Source organism: Oxyura jamaicensis, chromosome 18, assembly GCF_011077185.1.
Source record: "Oxyura jamaicensis isolate SHBP4307 breed ruddy duck chromosome 18, BPBGC_Ojam_1.0, whole genome shotgun sequence".
NCBI classification, from domain to species: domain Eukaryota; kingdom Metazoa; phylum Chordata; class Aves; order Anseriformes; family Anatidae; genus Oxyura; species Oxyura jamaicensis.
In genome coordinates, this window is record NC_048910.1 from 3,754,877 (window position 1) to 3,777,919 (window position 23,043).

At 38.4% G+C, this 23,043-nt stretch overlaps 2 protein-coding genes across 4 annotated transcripts; both read right to left on the bottom strand.

Moving 5' to 3' along the window:
- Positions 1-11,960, bottom strand: FN3K (fructosamine 3 kinase). 3 transcript variants are annotated; one of them, XM_035342384.1, is made up of 8 exons: positions 11,732-11,960; positions 9,882-9,945; positions 7,475-7,656; positions 6,255-6,406; positions 4,964-5,055; positions 3,675-3,757; positions 2,719-2,841; positions 1-1,988 (listed from the first exon to the last, which is right to left on the bottom strand). In XM_035342384.1, the coding sequence occupies exons 1-8, from the start codon at positions 11,744-11,746 to the stop codon at positions 1,650-1,652; spliced, it is 1,050 nt and encodes a 349-aa protein (XP_035198275.1). In that variant the 5' UTR covers positions 11,747-11,960; the 3' UTR covers positions 1-1,649. The 3 variants fall into 3 exon arrangements, with proteins under 3 accessions (XP_035198275.1, XP_035198277.1, XP_035198276.1); XM_035342386.1 differs by lacking the exon at positions 9,882-9,945; XM_035342385.1 differs by lacking the exons at positions 9,882-9,945; positions 11,732-11,960 and adding an exon at positions 7,758-7,847.
- A 931-nt stretch (positions 11,961-12,891) lies between these two features.
- On the bottom strand, positions 12,892-19,985 carry FN3KRP (fructosamine 3 kinase related protein). The gene is made up of 6 exons (XM_035342387.1): positions 19,778-19,985; positions 17,421-17,572; positions 16,646-16,737; positions 16,064-16,146; positions 15,541-15,663; positions 12,892-14,785 (listed from the first exon to the last, which is right to left on the bottom strand). Exons 1-6 carry the CDS (start codon positions 19,916-19,918, stop codon positions 14,447-14,449), a joined length of 930 nt encoding a protein of 309 aa, XP_035198278.1. The 5' UTR covers positions 19,919-19,985; the 3' UTR covers positions 12,892-14,446.
- Between the last annotated feature and the right edge of the window lie 3,058 nt (positions 19,986-23,043).

Consider the following 23,043-nt stretch of genomic DNA (forward strand, 5'->3'; position numbering starts at 1 on the left):
TAGTTTCTGCAGTGCAATTATTTTATTGGACAATTAAAATTCTTAAGTTCATATGTACTTTGCAATGCAATACCTGCATTTTTGAAAAAATTAATGCTAGTATTCATGCACTTTGCAGTTTAGTCAGACCTGAATCTTCTAGCTGTCAGCTACAATTTTGACTTTATTCTCACTCTATTATTCTATTTCTCCACTGTTATAACCGTATAAAGTGTTATAACCCCCATTCAAAGTTAAAAAATTAAACTATTTGTATTAAATTACAGAGAACTAAATTATTTTTAAATAGTGTAAATTACAAAATATAATTTTAAGAACTCTTTATAGCACAGCCATTTAAAGCTGATAGAAAGTCTGAACATTTGAGCATTTCAGAATATAACATTTTAGGTATTAGTAATTACAGCCCTCTAAATCCTAAAGATAGAGGTTCTTTGATTCACATAAGTATATGTTGGACTGTACTTACATTTACTTTCTTTACCACTTTCTTCCATAAAAAACATATGAATTTGTTAATGTACTCTAGCTCAGACTGTATGCCACTATTCTTGTTGTATTGCCTATGTTTTCTAAAAAAATAAAACAGGAATACTAAAAAACAGTATAAAGCCACCCAATTTGACACTGTTCAATAAAACTGCAGTGGCAGGACAGACTAGCTTTGCCTACTGTACATTACTTTCTAAAATTTGAAATTTCTAAAATTCGAAATACAACAAACACCAACCGACGCAGCAGCAAAACAGATACTTTCTTGTCATGAAAACAACTAAGCCTCTCTCCTACTGTTTGCTGTTTTTACAGTTAAGTGTTATTATCATAGTACAACACATTGACATATCATATTAAAATGATATGATATTGTCAAACTTGTTGGTGACATCCACTTTCTGACTGTACAGTTAATTACCAAGGAATTCCAGACACATCCCTTTTAAGAAATACCACTGTGACTGAACTTCTCATATGGCAAGAAAAACAAAAGCATGCAAGTAAATTACATTAAAATAAATATTAGAAATGTTATTATATGTCCTTGCCAAAAGTAGTCCAAAGGGCCCTGTTTACCTTTAAATCAAAGAGAATGTTTTTATTTTAAGATTCATAGAATCTGATTTATATTTTGGATCATAGCTCTTACATGGGAAAGGAACAAAAATAAATATAAATGGGAAAAGGGGTGGAAACAGATGGAAGGAAAAACTAAAACGGATTTAAAAAGGGGAGAGGTAGAAAACCAGTGATTACTTTCAGTACCACATTCCTACCACAGTAACTCTCAATAATGAACTGCTGCAGGAGTGGCCAGATGCAAACAATTGCGGATATGCAGCAGCAAAGATGTGAGGCTCTGTATGGAGAGTAAGGTTAGGCCAACTGTTAAGCTACTTTTCCAACCTAGTGGAGACTTCATAAACAATGCAGTCTTTTTCTTCAGCAGGATATGAATCAGTGCTAGTAAGCCAGTGTATGAGTTAAAAATTACACAATCACTCTCAACATTTAGTGAGGCTCGAAATTATTCCGAGCCTTTTATATGTCAGGTGTTTTAGCATCAACATTGATTTCTACCTTGTATTACTTCTGATAAGCGTGGGTTGCTAATTACTTAAGGGACTGGGTCCACATTTCTCATACCAATCTGATTATTTTAAAAGTTTTCTCATTAGATTTAGGGTAGACCCTCTGTATCCTGTCCCAAAATGGTTCCAGTGGTTTATGTAATTAAAGAGCTGATACAATTTATTTCGTTTCTCAAATCCTGGAGCTTTGGGTATTTCACTGTGATAGGCAGAGAAAAATGAGCTGCTAAAGCCACCAAACATTCCAGCAATGGCCAGTTCAAACTCTGAATGGCCATAGAAGGAAGCAGGGTCAAATATAATTGGCCCAGAGTCATCCTCAGCCACATTTCCTGCCCACATGTCCCCATGCAGGAGGGCAGGAACAATTTCTACATCACGGAACATTTCAGGAATCTTTATCTGAAAGAGCAAGAACAAACAGGCAACAATTAAAGAACTTTAAACAAAATATTAAACAAAGTAGCATAGTGTATATGAGACTAAGCTGCTCAAATGCTACCTGTTTTCAGTCTTCATGGAGCAATTTTGAAGTTGATAGCTACATGCATAAAACTAAACTGCAAGCCAGTAATGAGTGTTCTTCAGCTTAGCAACTCATTTAATTCACGCTCTGTCAACATCTGGAATTAATGTATTTTTTCTAGACATTAACAGTATGGGACATCATAAGACACAATAAATGGAGTCAGTGACAAAAGGGGCAGAAGGAAACATTTGGGAACACATCTGTGCTGTGCAGCTTGCAGAGGAATACCTTCCTGGTTGTTTCTTAATCACTGCATAGAGTATGACCAGGACCAGAGTCTCAGCTGTGAGCCCGGACCAATTAAAAAAATCTGCCCAGTTTGCAACACCAAGTTCTTAGACAGAATTTAACATATTCTTATTTGAGGTATTCAAAGAAATAAATGTCAGTGCTGACTTGCAGGTTTTTTTTCACTATCTATTAAAAAATGGAAGAGCAACATGAATTCTTTTCAGCTGCATTGGTAGACCAGCCATGAAACTAATCTAGTTACATAAAATTTTTACAATAAAAGCTATGTAAATCTGTTATAAAACACATTCAAAATATCACTTGTACATAATTTCTAACTTCCTAAAAAATTATTTAAGACATGGTTCATACTTTTAGCTGTGACCAAAGTTCTCTTGCTTCTCTGTCTCCATAATCTTTTTCAATCAAATCCAATTGCGCCTGGAGTCTGTGACGAATAAAGAAAGAAGGCCAATCACTCTGCCATTCATTCACCTAGAAAATATGATGCAGAGGTTTATAATAAACAATGTTAACATATGCACAGTCAATATTAATAATCCATGTCAAGATGTTTGATGCTGACACAATGGACTAGACAATGCTGATATTAGACATGCTAATTAGAATGCATTTACTCAGTTGCTGAGTTTGAAGTCACGCTCTGTTCCATGCCTAGTGGGGCTGTCTTTAACATGAGATATAAGTTGAGGTTCTGTCTATTTCCATTCACTGAAATATTCATAATGTGTTTTAGAGATACAGTTTCTGTTGAGCCCATTTCAGTTGTTCCACATTATATTCCGAATTCTTTCTGGAAATGCAAAAGGATTATTTCATTTTTATTAGGTAATGTGTTTCTAATTTGGGAAAAAGCTGTACTTCACGACGTGGATGGAATATAGAACATTCATTCAGCTAAGCAGCAGAATGAAACTCTATCATGTGCAGAGCCAGCACGTAACTGATTTATCTCAGAGACAGTTCCGATGCCTTATGTGACGAGGCCCTATAAGAACATATAGCAGGAGTTCAGAAAACCCAAAACAAAGACATGGTTTGTAAAGGGATACTTATTTTGTTAAGTATCACCAAGTTAAAGAACCACCAAATAATTTCAAATTCTTATTCAATCTGTTCTATCTACTTGCTACATGCATGGTACCAAGCTATACACATTGAAGAGCCATCATATTTGCTTCACCATCAGATCAAAATGAAACTGAAAGAAGTGTTATCATAAAACTGAAGGCCAGCGAACCAAGCCTTTCTATAAGGAGTTAACAGAATGCTAAGAATACATTAGCTTTCAGAAATGTGGAACATACCTGTGGTATGTAACCACAGCAAGTGGCTACATGGAATCCAAACTTATCCACATACTGAAACTCAGAGTGACTGGCTCCTTTACCTAAGAAACATAATAAACACAAGGAATCTTGAGATTTTTACATAGTCATGCTTGCAAACACAAAACTAAATTGCAGATAATAGTCATAAAAAGTAATTTGAAGCATGGAAACTTGTAAGTTACACTTATTTCACTGTCGTAACACTCTCTAAAAATGGAAGGAACTATCTTAAGTTTGAAGATTCTAAATGGAAATGTCACAATTAGGGACTTTTGGGGGTTATAAAATGAGCTGCACATTCAAGAACAGAGTCGAGATCAGATTTTTGACCCACTGTTCCAACTCTTGAACATGTCATTCAACACGTCTTATTTTTGATTCACACATTTGTGACCTGCCAGTAATCTAGCCCAAACAAACAAAAAGTCAACCACACAACAGAATATAATATGTATACCACTAAAAGTCAAACTGTACATCCTTGAAATTGTGGGAAACATGCAGTTACAAACTGGTGGTTCATATTTTAATACTAGCAACTGTAAAATAAGAGTTCTTTCTATGGTTTCATATTTTTTTCATTTGTATCCTAATACAATTTTCAAAGAATGATGGAAATCATTTCATGGAAGTCAATAGAAACTGCATCATGACCTTACACTTCTGAATTATAGTTGTCCTCAAGTAGCAGCAATTGTATGTTTTGCCACATATTTGAGTTCAAAAATATAATCCCCTTTAAACATCCTTAAATGGAAATTAATAACTAGGAACATATTCTGTAAAAGTTAATTGTCTGAACAAAATTGTCTGAACGGTAAAAAAAAAAAAAAAAGCCTGTAAGGAAAAGAACATTTTAACACAGTGATTGTACATGAAGCTGAAAGGTTAAACTAATGCTGAGAAAGACAATAGTCTTCAGTTTGACTTAAGAAATGTTGAAAGCTATCAAATATTATTTCATACTAAATTTCAGTATCAGCATAATTTTATACACAAAACATGCAAAATGAAGAATTAAAGATACATTGACCTAGTTTTGTGAAGGATAAAAGGACTTTGTAATTAAGATTTGCAATAGTAATTATGGCTCCTGTATAGGATCTCCACATTTGAGAAGTGTGTTATAGGGACAGGAAGTATATCTCATGAAACAGTGCCCCAGTATTGACTGTAACCATTAAAATTATAATAAAGCAGTATTATACCACAGGCAAATTAATTGTTTCATTTTTTTGTTTTAGTACAGTATGTTTATACTCTACCAACGGTGTTTCCCTCCTTTCTCAATTTGTCTCTGAGTGACTGGTTATAAAGATGAAGCTCTGCTATTTGCTTTCCAAGCTTTGAAGAGTATCTATAGAAACAAAGAACAAAACAAAACTGAAAGAAGTTCAATTCAATATGACCAATACTAGCATAGTATGGTTGAAAGTTCTAAATTTGCCAGAAAAAAATCAACTTCACAAATACATAATAGGGAGCAAATGGCTAGACAGTGACTCTGATTATATGGGTTCTAACAGATAATAAAAGTGAACATAAATCAATGTTCTTGCAGTAAAAAGTAAACAAAACACAAGGCTGCATAAAGAAGAGCAGAGAGTTCAAGCCATCAAGTAACCCCCCTTGTCAGTTCCACATAAAAAAGCAGAGAATAGAATATGGTATCTACTCTGGGGTCTCAAACAGATCAGTTGGACAGCAATAAGAATGGCAAAATTAAAAAAAAAAAAAGCCACAAGCAAGGATTGAATTGAGGTTGCTTACTGTAGAAGAAAAACCGAACAAAAAGTAGTTAAAATACTGCACAGGTATTTAAACAGGAGCTGCATGAAAGGAAACAAGTTGCTTCTCCATGCCCAGAATGTGTAGAAAAGAAATAACGGGTTTAAAATTTCAGCAAGGACAACTGAGGTTAGACATCAGAAAATCTCTCCTAGGAACAGGTGGGATGGATTGGAATGGACTGAGGAGGCTGTGGAAATACTGTTGTCCTTCCAGTAAAAATAGATTGCTTTGACAAACAACTGTCAGAAGAGACAGGCATTATTATGTTACCTTAGAGCAGCGGAACGAGGGGGATGACTCTTGAAAGCCTAATTCCATGTTCAGGTTGGGTGACTGATAAAGTGGAATTATCTACCTATTATCTATCATTATCTACCTCACCAGGGAAAGAAGGGCTATACTCAGCCATTCTCACGTTCACGTTATCAGCAGTGCAGCACATGCAGATAGACTGGTCAACCAGGCAGCGTACATGGTGCTAGAGTGGCAAAGTGTGCCACTTCTGTTCCAGGCCAGGGAAGAGCTAAGCATGGGGCAGGAGTGCACACACAAATATACACATATTTTATATATATATGTATAAAAATATATATTATATATATATATACACACATATATAGAACATGTATAAGTGCACAGAAATGCATATCTTGACAGATAACACGCTGTATCTCCAATAATAGTGAGGTTCTTCTTGGAAAGATTTCTGATTTTAAGAAAAATATCCCAAAGTCCCAGTGAAGAGAACAAGATGTACAAACATACTTGTTGAGGTGCTTCATCTTTAGGTACTCCATGACAAACATTGCTCCTCCTCCAGGAAGGTCAATTACTTTAATAGGCTGAGGCACTCTCACAATATTGGTTTTCTGAATTGATTCCAAACTTGCCATTTCCCCTTCAAACATTTTTCTAGCCTGTTAAAGAATAAGAATATCCTGAGGCTAAACTACAGACATCTGGAACAAGTACTTTGGAAAAAAAAAAAACAGCACTGTTTACAAAGACTTAATTAGTCTTGATAAAAGAATGTAGCTTTCAATCCACACAGGGAGACTCAAGTACCTTAATTCAAGTATTATTTTTATATTTCCCAAATTTGTTCCAGGGTAGAAGCTATCTAACATTTCACCTGGAACTCCAGTTCCTTATGGAGATCAATTACTCAGGTGTTACAAGATCTCTAAGGATAAAACCCAAGACCTCCTCCTTCAAAATTACAGGTGACTGCTACTAAATGAAGTAAAAGTCTGAATCCTTAAACTGGTTCTCCTCTCAATGCAGGTCAATGGCCACCAGATAGAGAGGTAGAGATAAAAGTACAGAAACTAAGCCTGTACTCAGCATTTTTGAATTGAAGATGCTGTTCTTCAGTTTTAGGATGCTTTTTAAAAAAAATAAATAAAGCAAAATTCTGATGTCCCGTGTGCAAAAGACAATTGACTACTGTATTAATTTAGTAGTAGAAAAGCCAAGAGCTTGGCCTGAAAAACTGCAAGAATCCTACTGCTAGAAACCCAAAAGACAAAGAAGAAGTTTGAAACCTCTAGCTTAAAACAAACAAACAAAACAGAGTTTTAGCACTGGCACCCTTTGTTTCCTCCCTCATTACCACTATTCTGTTCTCACAAATGAAAGATGAAAAGGAAAGCAGTGAATGCAAATTCAGCTTTAGGCTTTTCCAGACTAAGTAGTACAATAACAGCTCTGTATTCAGCCCCTTGTTTACATATAGCAAGGCTGAGTCCTGTTGTTGAGGGTTATCATATAGCATTACACCTCATTTTGCGTTAACCAAACCCATTACATTAATATTTGATGAAAAATAGACTCCTTTCAGTTTTCTTTTAAAAGCTGTAAAGCTGGAATAATTACAAGTAAGCCAGAAAACACAGAACGCAAAATCATCAACAATCATCCACATTGAAAAGAAAAAGCGCTCGACATGCAATAATATTAACAGTTAAATATCTACTAGCATTAACCTGAGGCTTATAGTTGATTTTAACAAATACTCTTCCGCTGTCTGTTTCATAACCTTGGCCTTGGCTAATGTATCCTCCTCCCGAGCTCCCAAAGGCTTTCAGAACCGAAGTTTTCAATTCTCTTTTCAGGATCTCTTCCATGGTAATTTCCAGGCTGCTGCAGCTGCTTTCTGCTAAATGCACTGCAAAACAAGATTAAAGGTCTGGGTCCTTCTTTCTCTGTCACTCTGCTATGAGGTAGAAAGGGCCACCCACCAAATAAATAGTAATAACAAAATAGCACCTCCCCCAAAAAAACAGAGATAACATTTCAAAATGCTTAGTTTCACATTGGCTTTTATAGCTAGACAATAAATAAATATTTGTGAGAATAAGACTGAGAGGTGTGTCCTGGGTCCTTTCTCAGCTGTGCTGAGAGCTGCTGGTATTTGTAGTTTGAACCCGTTTTTCTTTTTTAAGCTCTGTGTTTGCTTTGGTAAGGAGGTAATTTTGCAACCAATCCACTAGAGGGAGACTAAACGCAACAATACAAATCGTGCACATTTGTCGCGCTATTGCGGTTCTTTAAGGTATGAAAAACAAAGTTGCAGTCCATCAGGACAGAATTAAGACATGCTGATGACTGTAAGGCAGCCAGCACAAATACAGGGAGAGTATTTTATTTTTTCTCTGCTTGTAGTTGTTTTGCATAGACTGAAGTTCTGTTGTCATCACTATGTTTAGAACGCTTTCTGTCTCAGGACACAACGCACTCTGGCAAGAAACAAGAGATTTTTACAGTCTGAAAGTTCCCTCAAATCAGTGAGATAATAAGGAGATTATTTCTCGATATTATCAAGTGAGAATTCATAGTAAAATTCAAACTGGTATATCCGTTTGGGACAGTTACTTTTCCTACATGCTTCTTCTGATTTAATGTCATTGTTAAGAAGTAATTGCACCTTTTAATCTCATTTCATATTCTGTAATACCCAGAAAGACGCCTTGGTTGTGCTTGAGTTAATCACTTAATACTGACAAAGGGCACAGACACCCTCAGTACAACATCTGGTAACCCAGAGCCTACCGTATTTGTTCAAATGATGCATGGGTAAGATAATGCCAAATCTTAGCATGTCACAATCTGGCAGTTCTTGTTCCTGCTTGGAGCACGTCTGCCTACCATCCCTGCAGGGACTTGCTGGATCGTTACCACTGATTCACTGCATTTCTCTCTTTCCAATACGAGTGGTTTCAATTTGTTTGTCTAAGCTACTTGGGTCAGAGAAAGAAAGGAATGATTACCGGACAAACACGAGTTTTATTTAGTTAGCCTTCTCACTACACTCACAAATGGTTATATCCCTACATGTAGTGAAAGATGGGTATAGTAATTATTTCTCAAGCCAAACCGGAACATAGCTCATTGTGGTACACAGAGCAGCTCTCTAGGGAGCCCTGGGAGGTCCCTAGTAAAACCTATAGGGCACTGGACAGCCCTGAGAAGTCTCCAATGGGTGTTAGAGCACAACATGGGGCACTGGAATGCCTTCAGGGTGTGCCAGACCACAGAGGGAGGCTCTGGAAGACTCTAGGGTGCACTGGGAGGCCATAGGATGCCTGCAGGGGATACTAAAGGGCACTGGGGACTCTTGAAGGTCTCTAGAGTGCCCTGGGAAGTTTCTAGGGAGTGGTAGAGCTCACCAGAGAGCCCTGCGAGTTCTCCTATGGGTACTAACTTACACTGGAAGGTCCTGAGAGCCTCTGGGGCACACTAGGAAGCCTCTAGAGCTCTCTAGAATGCACTGGGGGTCCCTGGGAGGCCTCGAGTATCCTAAACTGGCAGGCTGGGGGGTGCTGTGAGGCATGTGCAAGTGATAGAGTACACTGGGAGGCATCCAGGGGACACTAGATTGCACTGGAGGGCCATGGGAGGCCTCAGGGCTGCACTGAGAGGTCTCTAGAGCATTCTAGAGGACAGCAGGGGCAACTGTGAGACTTTCAGGGGGAGCTAAAGCACAATGGGAGGCCCTGGTAGACATGCAGATGCTCCAGAGCAGACTGGAGATTCATGGAAGGTGTGTACTGAGCACTGAAAGGCCTTCAGGTCCTCTTCATTATATGTTTAAAGTAACTATTGACTGTGCTAGCAATCCTTCTGTGAAGTCCAGCTGTAATATTTTATAACATTCACATCACTCACATACTAGCTGTCAAATAGATTACTGACAAAAGAGATACAGAAAGTGGTGTTGGGGTGAGGTAGAGACAAAGTTAAATCACAGTAAACACGTGCACTTGCACGTAAAGCAACTTGATTATGGTTATGATCTTGAGCGGTTTGAGGCAGTTAGATCATATGACTAGATAGTGAAAATGCAAAGCAATTTGGATTTCAGGATATACGATGCCCTAAAGAGTGCCCTACCTTTAGGCCAATGGTCTCCAACTGCTGAAAATAAAGAATCACACCAAAGGTTGCAGCTGAGCACCTGGGGAAAGGAGTGAAGTATTTTGGCAACAAAATAGACAAGAAGCAAAGAACTTTTTCTTCTTCAAATTCTTTGATTTACTTGTTAAGGGGGTGGAAGGGAGGGGCAAACAAGAACAATGAGGGTTCATCCACAATGTTACTACTGAAGCCCAAATTTTTGCAGTCCAGTCCACTAAAGATCTCATCTACATCTCCTAGTGAAGATGTCAGTAGGTGTCTATAACACCTCTCTGAGCACTCTGACATTTTACTTTTGTTTACACCAGGAAGAGGACTGGTTTAATCCAAATATATTGCATCACATATAGAGAGTAGCCAAGAGATAGGCCAGATTTCTGTTTGCTTCCATTCTGGATCAGTATTTAACCAGTAACATGCAGGTGAATTGCCTAGTTTCCTAACATTTCTGTTCATGCTGTTTAATAGAATCCAATTCCAATCCCCTGCCATGGGCAGGGACACCTCCCACCAGCCCAAGTTGCTCAAAGCCCCATCCAATCTGGCCTCGGGCACTGAGAGGGATGAGACATCCACAGCCTCTCTGGGAAGCCTGCTCCAGTGCCTCACCACCCTCATTGCAAAAAATTTCTTGTCAAGAGTTCCCAGTCAAGCAGCTTCGAACATCATTTCAAACACAAAGTAAAACAGTTCATAAGCATCCCAGATGGGCTTGAAGGACCAGTCTGAAAACACCCAGCAGACCCCCACGAATCCTGGCTGCACAGCCCGTTCAGCACCACGGCCAGGGCCCGCAGGAAGACACCGACTGCATCAACCGCATCACAAGGGAGCGGGGAACCGGTGAGGGGCTGCAGAGGACTCAGTGCCTGGGTGCTGCTGGGCTCCGGGCTTGAGAGCCCTCCTCCTTTGTTGTAAAAACAAAATTGTTCTAGAGTGGGAACTAGCTGTAGTGGGGTTCGTAATTGTTTACTTGCCCTACTCTTCTTGTTTTGTTCTGCTTCTAACATCTGCTTTCCAAAAGACCTCAGGTTATACAGAAGACAGATATGGCCATGCATACCAAGGAAAAGATTGTTTACTTCTCCAGTGGGAGAAGGGCATCTAAAGAATCACAGGAAAACAAAGCAGCCATATAAAACAGTGTAAGCCAAGAACAGGAAAAGACTTCCCATCATAAAAGCTTTTTTCGATAGAAGTTACAGTTTCTCAGTGAAGTATCAAAGGACAAATTATTCAGAGCACCTTTAGATCTGATTTTCAACGCAATTGCATAGGCTGTGGCTCAGTATACAATATTAGCCATCCCTTGGGAAATTCCAGTGAACTGAGATTTCATTGAAGAGTGCATTGAAAATAATTATTTTAAAAATAACAATAATTAATAATAATTGATTCTGATGTGCCTTAATTACCAGATGTGATCCATCTTGGGAAGAGACTTAAGTTATAATACACTCTCAAGATGTTTCTACAATACAGAAGTATACGTACACTGCATGTTAAAAAAATAAAAAATGAGTGGTTCTTTTATCCCTTTTCCTTGCCCAAATAAGAATGGAAAGGGAGCAAAATTATAACACAGAACTAGGAAATATGAAATGAGAACATGGGTCAAAGGAAACATGGCTTGCCACATTCAGAATGTGTGGAGGGAGCCAAGAGGAAGAAATACATGAGAAGGAAAAGCACGACACATCAGCTTTAGACTAGAGAGAATAAGATAATTAACAAAGGCATGCCTGGAACACAAAGCACAACAAAATGACCAAAGGGAACTGTGAGAGTGGAAAAGAGCTATACAATACATAATTTTAAAAAGTTACCTTACAGAACAGCATCAGTTTCTTCTTTAGGGTTCACTAACAGCCTGCTTTCAGAAAAGGTCTCATCCTCTTCTTCATCTTCTAATTAAACTGCTGCGTATTAGAACTCAAAACTGAGGCATTCATGGTATAACTTGCTATTACATCCCATTCACATTCCTCCTTACACACCCATCATTTTTAGTTGTTGCACAAAACAGATTAAAAAAAATAATAACAATAAATCAGCCTACTATCTCTAAAACTCTAAACACAATTATTTCTATTTATATAATTTGCATGCAACTCAGTTTTCCTTCAATCACAAAAAAATATTTTGTACCTCTTCTACTGGGAAAAGGTGATCTTTGAAGACTTACTATTCATCGCTTTAGCCTATGACTGACAGAAAATCCACATTCACTATTACTTTTCATCTTCCAGTGATAACAAGTATTTAAGCAAAATAAACATGATTTGTTGAAGAGTAACTTTGCTAAATAAATTCTAACTTTATTATCCTAGAATCATTAAGGTTGGAAAAGACCTCATGACCTTGGAAAACCTTGGAAAGACCTCAAGATCTTGGAAAATGACCTCTAGTCAAAAGACTAGATCATCTAGTCCTATCATCCACCTACTGCCAATATTGCCCACTAAACCATGTCCCTATGTACCACATATACCCTTTCCTTAAACACCCCCAGGGACAGTGACTCCCTTCCTTCCCTGGGCAACCTGTTGCAGTGCCTGACCACTACTTCTGATAAGATTTTTTTTCCTAATATCCAACCTACGAAGGCATATGGAAATGATCTGTTAAGGGATCTAATCAGACTGACTGCTGACTACATTTCCTCAACTAGTTGCACTAAGCTGTGTTAAATTTGTGTGAAAGGTGTGAGGATATGGACACAGACAGAACATTTCATCAACAGTACCCAAATAGCTGGCAAAACAGACAAAGTTTGAAGTCATAGAATCACTTGATCCTATCTGCATGTTGTATGTTCTCTCCAATGACACACTGCTCCTGATTAAAATCTATGACTATGCTCCCATCAGCCACTTTGCCCGTAACTGTCGAATAAGCTAGGGACTTTTAACAGGCCAGAGCAAGTAGCTCCCCAAGAATGAAAGCAAGCCATGAAGTTTTAATTCAGAAAACAGAGACGACAATGATCAATGGAGAAACTTTTTATTTAAGCCACAAGATAAAAGTGATTCTACTGAGCAAAGCTTTAAAACTTTTCATTGCAAAAGTTAAACAGCCAGTGAGAAGAGGGACAGAATTAAGGAAAAGTTGTATCAAGTGATTGTCTTCTCTACAATTGCTTCATATTCTTACAAACAATAGCAACTAGAAAACCCTCAATAATCTGCCAGTATATCCTGTAAAAAATATTTTTAATTAAGTCATTCCCAAACACTCAAAATTCATGTCAGGCATCATGCATTTCTCTCACCTAGCTGGCATGCTTGCACTGCAATATCATTACCAGCCTATATTAAAAACAGCAGTCACAATTTTAGTATTACCTTGCAAGTACAACAAATAGCTAGTCTGCAAAGCTATTGTTACAGAATTTCTGATAATGGTGGAGAGCTGCTGTTCTGTGAGTTACATTTTGACTCCTTTTGGTTTCATGTCTCTTATCCTAAGAGCTAAAAAGCGCACTTAGTGGGGAATGAAATAAAGTAAATTAGCTTATGGCATCTGTAATCTAAATTACAGAAAATTTATGTGAAGACCATACCATGATCAGATGGCATTGTCCTGTCGGCAATGACAGCAGTCACAAAGTGCATCTTTTTATTAGTGAGAGAGGACATCTTCACATGGTGTATAAAAGAAGAGTGTCTTACCTGAAAAGATCTGCTTTAAGAATGCATGCTATGGGACAAAAGCATGATCCAGAAAAGAAAACAGAGGTTGTTCAGGTAAAAACAAAATTGTTCTAGAGTGGGAACTAGCTGAGTAAAAAGCACAGAATGGCCAAAAAGAATGCCATGAGGCACCAAAATGCATACACCAGAAAAATTTCTAAGCAATTTCACACTGCTTTGCAACAGAATAGGAAGCAGGCTCCATCCAACAGAATCACATTAACAAAATGATTAGCAAGTCCAAATCACTTGTTACAGTTCCAATTATACAGTTGTCTTGTTGACTTTCGAAATACTTCATTGTTCCCATGCACATAACTGGAAATGAAGAGCTAATAGAATCTGAGCAATCAATCATGGAAGAGACAGGAAGAATGGCAAAAAATGATGAACAACTCTTTTAGCCATCTGCTCAGTAACTGAGAAAAGCAATCTTCCATTTCACAATGGCTTCTCTAATATTTTCCACTAGGGTGCAAATGCAAACTCCAGCATTTTTCTACTCTGAAGAACGACTGGTCCCTAACAGAACTTCTTCCAAATCATTTATTCTTAGTGCTTGATTCTACTAACTTGTCTAGTCTCAAGCATACAATGCCTTCTTGACACTGATGGATATTTTATGCAACAGAGTAAGCTCCTTCCTTAGATAGTTCCCTGTGCAACTATGCTAAACAGGAATGAATATGCTATACCTGGTATTCAGCAGGACTCACTGATTCTGGGTCTTTAGCTGTGCAAACAAGGTCAAGGGTCAAGCAGCTATTTTAACATTACCATTCCTGTAGTTGCAACACCAAGTACGTGGTTTGCCAAGCAACACAGGAAGCATCCGGCTTGAGCTGAAAGTCACTTGACCAGATTTCTCATGATGTTTAGAGAAGACCCTCTGTACCCTGTACCGAAATGGTTCCAATGGTTCATGTAGTGAAAAAGCTGATAAAGCTTTAGGCGTTTCTCAAACCCTGGGGCTTTGGGAATTTTACTGTGATAAGCAGTGTAAAAAGAGCTAGTGAAGCCACCAAACATCCCTGCTATTGCAAGCTCATACTCTGAATGGCCATAGAAAGAAGCTGGATCGAAGATAATTGGACCAGAATCATCCTCTGCTACATTTCCTCCCCAGAGATCTCCATGCAGGAGAGCAGGAACAATTTCTACATCACAGAACAAACTGGGTATCTTCAACTGCAGGGGGAAAAAAGCAAGACATATCAATGATAATTTTTAAAGTGAATGATCATAGAGTTTTATCAACATGCATGCAAAGGTTGAAGAGCATGAATTCAAAGTTCTACTAAGTCAGTTAACAAAAAGCTTCAATTCAAATGGCATAGGACTGGGTCAAAGGAGATGCTGATAAAATCAAGAGGATTTCTATTTTTACATAAAAGCCAGAAACTGAAGACATTTAATCCAAATGTTTTTCTAGCACTAAAAAAAAAATTTAAAACTCCATTTAGTGCTGTAATATTGATCAGCTTTATAAATAATAAAAAACAAAATCCACATCATCATTAGAAGGCTCAGAAATTTCTTATCAACCTTGAAGAAATTTCTACGAACTAGCACACAAATACACAATACTGCTGTCACTTCAGCAGATGCAAATACCAAACAAAGAGAGGATGTGCAGAACAGCATTCCCTACATACATTTCTCATCATGAACGTGTTCCAGGGAATGAGAATGTGAACTTGATCTAGTATTTCCCAAACAGTAAGGCAAAGCGCTGTCTGGCACACGTTCACTTTGGAATTTAGGGTGACTTGACAAAGCCAGTATACCTTAGAATAAAAGGCATTTTATAATCCCTAGAAGTTAGAATCTCTTACCAACAGAACCTGAGGCATAACAACAAACAGGAGCTTTGTTTCATTAAAAGAAAATCTAAAGGACTGACACTTAACTATCACTATTTTGAGAACAGAGAGATCTTCTACCTGAAGTTGTGCCCAAAGTTCTCTTGCTTCCCTGTCTCCTGAATTCTTTTCAATCATGTCCATCTGGGGCTGGATTCTTTGCTTGGCAAAGAAAGTCACCCAGTCAGTCTGCCAGTCGTTCACCTGAAGGGACAGGATTGCAGATGTTGGTTCTATACCACAGAAAAGACATATTTTCTTTTTTCAAATAAAACTTTGGAGGATTATACAATTTTTACGCTGTTAGCATCCAGAACGCTCAGTGCTACTATTTTAATAGAATAGTACCTTAAAACATTAAGTTACGGGAAAAATAGTTTTCACTGAGCAATAAAAGACAAAAAAAAAATCAAAAGATATGCACATCTGATGCACTTCCATGTGCCATCTAAGGCACAACTTTCCTTTGCGGGCTGAAAAATGTTTCTTCTTTTTATGTTGCCATAGACATAAATGCATTGCCATTATAACATTTTTGGCCCTTTGTGTGTGACTCAAGGCAAAATAAGATAAAGTTCTGTCAGTCTCATGAAGTACAACCTACCTGTGGAAGATAGCCACAGCAGGTAACTGTATGAAAGCCAAATTGATCCACAAACTGGACTTCCATTTGCCCTTGACCTTTACCTTTCAAACCAAAGACAAAAATCCAATACCAATGACAAGATTCTAAGTATCTAAAACAAAAATGGACCTTAAAAACTATGCAAGGGTACCATATTTTTTCGACTGAGAATAAAAAAATCACGCCTTAATATACTTTGTCACAACGCCTTTTGCTATTGTTTTTTTAACGTTAAAGCTTAAATATAATGTTATTACATTATAATCTTCAAAGTAATATTTTGAGGTAGCATTATCTCATCTGATACCATGTCCTTGCAGAAACTGTGGTTTAGGATCCCAAATTGAATAAATGTTTTGCTTACACAGGTCCAAAAGAGAACAAACAACAAAAAAAAAGATGATCCCACTCCCCACCCAGCCTGACAGTTTCTTTCAAATCTATTTTCATGACATCATTAGTGGAAGAAGACAAACTTATCCTGAAGTAACAGGAGCTAATTTAACTGTTTTGTAGATTATTATTAACTAGGTTAAATTCACAAAGAGCTGTGTACCATACCAACTGTGCTCTCTTCTTTCTTCAGCTTCTCTCCAAGTTGCTGGTTATGAAGGTGGAGATCAGCCAGCTGTGTTCCAAGCTTTGATGAATGTCTACGAAACAAAAGTATTCTTAGCAACAGAGACATGTGAATGAATCCTATTATTAACATTCAAGGAATTACTTGGGAAGTTTTATCAAGCAACTCAAAGTTTTGTATCTCCAGCGAAGTATGTTTTCAAAGTATTCTGGCCATACGCACCTCTTCTCCCAATACAAATTACGTATTAACATTGAACAAAATATAATTCTATGATTGTTTCTGATAACATTATTAAAAACGGAAGTAAGAGAAATCATAAATTTAATAAGAATTCATCAGTTCTAATTTCTGTGTGGTATCACTTCTGTATTAATTTAAGTTAGATATCTGTAAAGAAAAGCATGCACATGATGCATTTTTCTTGTTAAACCTTCTTTGGGAGATGGAGCAAACAAATCATCATCCTCTTCTTTATACCTCTGTCAGTCACTCCATCTTCTCTAACAGGCGTAGAAGGCAGAAGAGTAAGATGGCCCTCATTTATCTATTTTTAAGTAAGAGCTTATCCTCTACACAGTTCAGAAAAGTCTTACAGTAACTACAAGCAACTTGTAGAGCCAGTTGCCTCCCATGTTGATGAAATTATAGTATTTTTCCCTTCTCAAACAAAAAATTTCCCTCTGAAAACAAATGATTTAATTGGTATAACAGTAAAAATTTCTGAAAGGAAGCAATGAAAATACTGTGTTTTACCTGTTTAAGCCTCTCATTTCCAAATGTTCCATCACAAACAGAGTACTGACCCCAGGCAGGTCTATAACTTTAATGGGTTTAGGCACTTTTATTGTCTGTGTTTTCAAGATGGCTTCTAAACTTGCCATTTCTCCCTCAAACATTCTTCTAGCCTGCCAAGTATTAAAGGAAAGCATTAATCTCTATTAATACAAGTCACAGATAAACAAGACTTTCATAAAACCAAACAAGGCTATAAACGTTAAATAAAAAACTAGGGGCAAATGGATTACCACATGTATAAGATAGAGATAAATCCATACCACCAGACCTGACACCCATTTTAGAATCACAGAAGTTTCACTTCAAAAACTGATTCCATGAAAGCGATTTAGTTTATAGCATTCTCTATGAACACCAAACCAACTTCATCTGTCGGAGTGTAAATTGTATACACAAAATGTAAGCAATATATCATTAACTGATTATGAAGCAAATAACTAGAAACATATGTGCCACAGATACTATTGAGAGTCTAGAAGGGTAGTGCTGGTGTTCCTATTTTTCATGGCTTTCCTGGCACAGACTGCTTAGTAAGATGGACGATCTTCAAAACAATTTACGGTTACAATGTAGTTTTCCCTGAACTATTTATTTTGCCTCATTGGAAAAAATAAATAAGTAAAATAAAAAGCAATGATAGCAGCCAAACACCCCGTAACACACTAGCACACAGAAGCTCTTAGAAACCAAGTCACTACCAATAGCATTTGCTTTGAACATGTCCTTGTTCAGGACCCTTTTCTGAAACTGTTATTCACATCAAGTAAAATCTATTCTCTTGAGTTGCTCCACTGACATCAGTGGTGTTTGTCACATGAATGCTTCTTTAGAACAGTTACAGAGGTCACAGAAGAGGGCATACAGAAAATCTACAGTATTTGCTGAAAGAAAAAACTGAAATACAGTGAATAAAATAGAATATTACCCTCTAGTATTAATACACAAGATACAGTCAGAGTACTGTTTACAATAGGTTTGGATAAAAATTCTGAAGCCTACGGGAAAAATTGCTGAATTACTGAGACTTGCAACACCTCTGAAAATTAGTAAATACTATATCTCTATATAAAGCACTATAATTAGTTTAAGTCAGCTGATAACTTGAATAGATTTTTTTAAATAGCATTTTATAGAGATCTTTATTTTTTCTAAACAAACTGCTGATATACATCCATTGCTGCATACACCGCACAGCACTGGAATAGTTTGGCAAAGTTTGCTTGAATCAGCACTCAGAATCCACTGACTAAGACAAAATAATAGAAAATGATTACTAAGTAGGAAATCTTTCCAGATTTTTTTCACTAGCCCTATCTTGTAAATAGCTGGATTGAATATCTAAACACACATTAATCAAAAGCCTAAGTGGAATGGCTACATTGCTATCAGTTCAAACTATTTTCAGTCTCATGTAGACAATAACCTTTCAGTATTTCCTTGTGTTATCACCTCAGTGCCTTTGATCTCCCATCCAGCTCCCTGATATGACCAGGCAGTGTAAACAAATTTGAAGTACGTATAGTTGCATACGTCCTTTCAAAAACACTTTTTTGCTGTTAAAGGTAAATACAAGTTCTGACTTTAATTACTCCAGTGAAACTGTTCACTTGACTGCCACAGGTGGAGAGTACCTTTAGAGTAAATTCCACCCCATCTTTGCTTTTCCAACAAGCACGTCGTACAGGTACGTTGTACTATACTTATCACTATCAAACGCAGGTTGCTACCTTCTACACTAACTGGTACCAGATACTGAAAGGACAAAGCAGAAACTCTTGAACAATCACGGAAGATATCATTTATTGAGAAAAGCTGTTTCATATTGCAAGAAAATATTGTTTTTGTTACAGTAAAAAAGAAGCATACCCTCAGACACTAACTTAACCCCTCCTATAGGTTGCATTGAACACTTCCAGTGTACACAAGAGCAGTGGCACCATCACCTGCACCATTGCAGGGCGACTGGAACCAGATGATCCCTGAGATCCCTTCCAACCCAGGCCATTTTATGATTAGCAATGCCCCAATTAACGCCAACCTGCCCGTCCGTGTCCTACGCGCTACAGGCACCCAGCGCTGACACCGCACCAGCCACAGGCTCACAGGGCAAAAGCCAGCAAACAAAGCACACCTCTCACCCCGGCAGCAGGCCACCTGCCTGCCCACATTTTATTACCTGAGGCCAGCCGGCAAAACTCCCTCCCTCAAGGAGAGGAGCCCAGCCCGCCGCCCGCCTCCTCGGGGCAGCCGCCCTCACAGAACCCGCTGCCCCTACCCGGGCGCCCGCCACACGCGTTCCCCCCTCATTCCCCCACCTCTGGTTTGGCGTTGCTCTTCACGTACACCCGCCCGCTGTCCGTCTCGTAGCTCTGGCCCTGGCTGATGCAGCCGCCGCCCGAGTGCCCGGTTGCCCGCAGCACGGTGGTGCCCAGCTCCCGCCTCAGAGCGGCCTCCATGCTGCCGGCCGGGCCCCGCGCGGAGCCGAGCCTGCGCCGAGCAGCTGAGGCGGGGCCCACAAAATGGCGGCTGCACCTGAGGCGGCGGGGAAACAGCGTGGTTGGTTAGCGTTCTGGCATGTACATCGCCGGTCAGCGTGACTCGGTTGATAAGCTTTGGGAGGAGTATAGGAGTCGCTTCTTCCCCGATAGGGAAGGGAGAAGTGCAGAATTCCTCAGAGAACTGTGAAAATTCCGTCGCCTGAGGGAGTGATGGGGCTGTTGCCTCAGACGAGAAGATGCCTCACCATCCTTGCTGCCTGCCCGCCCTGCCCGAAGCGGACAGTCCCGGCGGGCTCGGGCAGGATGCGAGATACTGGCAGCAGAAATCGTCCTTTATCTGGGAAGTGTGTTGTGCTGCAGAGAGCCTGTAAGCCTGCTTCTGTCTGCCTTGAGTGTGGTGGATTCCTTCCTGCTACACATACAGAAGATGCAGTTGTCAAGGAAAAACACATTGTGGTAGGGCAACATATGTAATAAAGGTAGTAGTTTTAAATATTTAGGTTTAGTGCAGTGGGCTTTCTGGCCAGTATAAAGGTGCACACTCAAATTCATTCTGTTAACAATAATAAGTACAGTTTAATAAGAACGGTGAGTGACAGCAGCTGCTGGTCTGTGTAAGTCTGAAGTCAATCTTTTCCCCATTGGAACTTTTTGCCTACTTGGCAAATATTTTTGTATCTAAAACACAAATTTCCAAGCAGAGAAGTTGGAAGAGTTCCTACTGATCATTTATCCATGTCCTTGTTAGGGCACGACTGTATATTTTGATTTTCTAGTATTTTCTTAACTGTGGTCTTGTTTGTTGCAATAACCAAGGTCATCTTTTGTTATTCCTGACAACATCCCCATTCATCTCCTACAGTGATTTGTCTTGTTTGGGGTTTGTGTTTTTCTGTGCTGAGCAATTTAGATACCTGTGGATATGCATCTGATGCTATGTTGTAGCTTAGACAAATAGCAGTTCAGAATAATTTAGAGGAATTGATGTGCACTCTTAAATTTTAATTTAGATTCCATTTTGGACTTTTTTTGTTGTTTTATTTTTTTGTTTGTTTGTTTGCTTGCTTTTGTTTTAACACAGAACTGTTACACCTTAGAGTCCACTAATATTTTTTTGCAGCAGCAGCAAAATGAGAAGTGTTGAAAGGGCTGATGTTCTTTATTTTCAGAAGTCTTTCTACCGTACATTTTCAAGAGTTCTAATGTATTTATTTATTAAATCTGGACTTTGTGGAGAAACTGGTATTTTGAATTTGGTGTGATGTCTGGATCTACTTTTTTGTTTGTTTGTTTGTTTGTTTTGCTATGATTATATGTTTCTACAGAGCCAGCACGTATCATCGGTGTGTTGCATTTGTACCAAATCCAAAACTTGTGAGGTATCTTAGTCTTACGAGATCAGCTGTACCATAATTGTGTGCATGATGTATTTGCTTTATTGGAAAGCACTTGATGTGTGAAAATGCGTTTAAGAGCAAATGAACTACACGTTTTGTGCAGAAGAAATTTGGCATCTCAGTTTTGTCAGACTTCTTGCATATACCAAGACTACTCACATGGCAAGTTTGTAATATAATTGGTGCTTTTTAGAAGTGCATGTTCATTGTCAGTCTAAAAAAAAATCTGAACTGACACGTGATGGCCACAGCTTGGGCTTTTAGCCACTCCAGGGATGTTAAGAGCATGCCAAGTTTTGCTGGCAGAAGGTTGGTTGGGTAGTATGCATTACCTTGCCTCTCTTTGTACCGTGGAACTGTACTTCATTAAACAGTGTTGGCTGTAGAGGGCGTTTGCTGGTTGTGACAGGGATAATTGAAAGCCCAAGAACCTGTGGCTTACGCAGAACGAGGGATAAAGTAGTACCACAAGAGTATGGGAATACAAACAAAGTATTTCTGTGTGCTGGAATCTGTTTATCTCCTGACTTTTTGTAAAATTATCCTTAAACGTACATTGCAAAGGTGACTGTACTGAGGTCATGCTGAGGGAGACTTAATTCTCCATTTGGAGTCTAGGGGATACTATGGAAAATGATGCTGTGAGTTTTCTTATTCTCTGTAATTGAGAGAATAAAGAAGTAATGTCCATCAAGAAGACTTGCTTTTTCCTTCTGTAGTTTTTAAAGAAGTATGAGATTTGGAAGGATTCAAACCCTTTTTTTACTAAATAACACTTGTGCAGTTTTTGGAAAATTCCTGTTGTCTGAGTTATTTATTTATTTATTTGACAAAACATTTATAAATCAGTTAGAATTTATGTTGAGTAGACTTAATGGAGTTCAAGTTGAGTGAAAATGTGTGGTTCAGTCTTCAAATACTAAGTTGTAGTTGATTTTCTAAACTGTTAGTAAAGATTTTCTTCATGCTATGCTAAAAAACAACATAAAGAATGTTGTAGGAGTGGAGAGCAATTTCTCTTAATTCTGTATAATTTAATTGGGTTATACTTCTTTCTGATTGCATCTGATCAGATAGGATGTAACAGAAGTTTGGCTAAAATAATAATGCCACGCTCATTAATTACTTGGTGGACATAATCTAAAGAAGCAACTGTCAGCTTGCTTTACAAATTAGAGGTTAACTGTTCTGGAAGAAAGCAAGACCCCCGTGACATTGTATTCCTGAAGGCACTACAGGGCATCTGTTTGCAGGAGGCACTGGCTCTCAACTGCTGCAGGTGTTGGAGAACCAGGATTTGGAAGCTGTTCTTTCATAGACATCCTTTTCAGTACGAGTTCCATTTCCAGCATCTTCATAAGACAGCTGCGTGCCATCTTTGGTCTCTGTGCCATAGATTACTTATGACTAAGCCATAGATTATAAAGGCTGCAAATGTACTCACAGAGGATTAAGAGAAAAGCCACAACACATTAGCCATATACTGTAGGTGTTCATGCAGTGCAGGTCTTGCCTGCTGAGCGAAGACAGCGTATACCACAAAAGGCCACGTGGCAGCGTGGGTTGACTTTGCAATAATCCCTTCTTCCCTGCCTCCAATCTTTCTCCCCTGTATCATTCATTACTATTTGAGTATTTTGAAAAACTTGCCGTATGTTATTGGAACCACCCCCTTTCCTCTGCCCT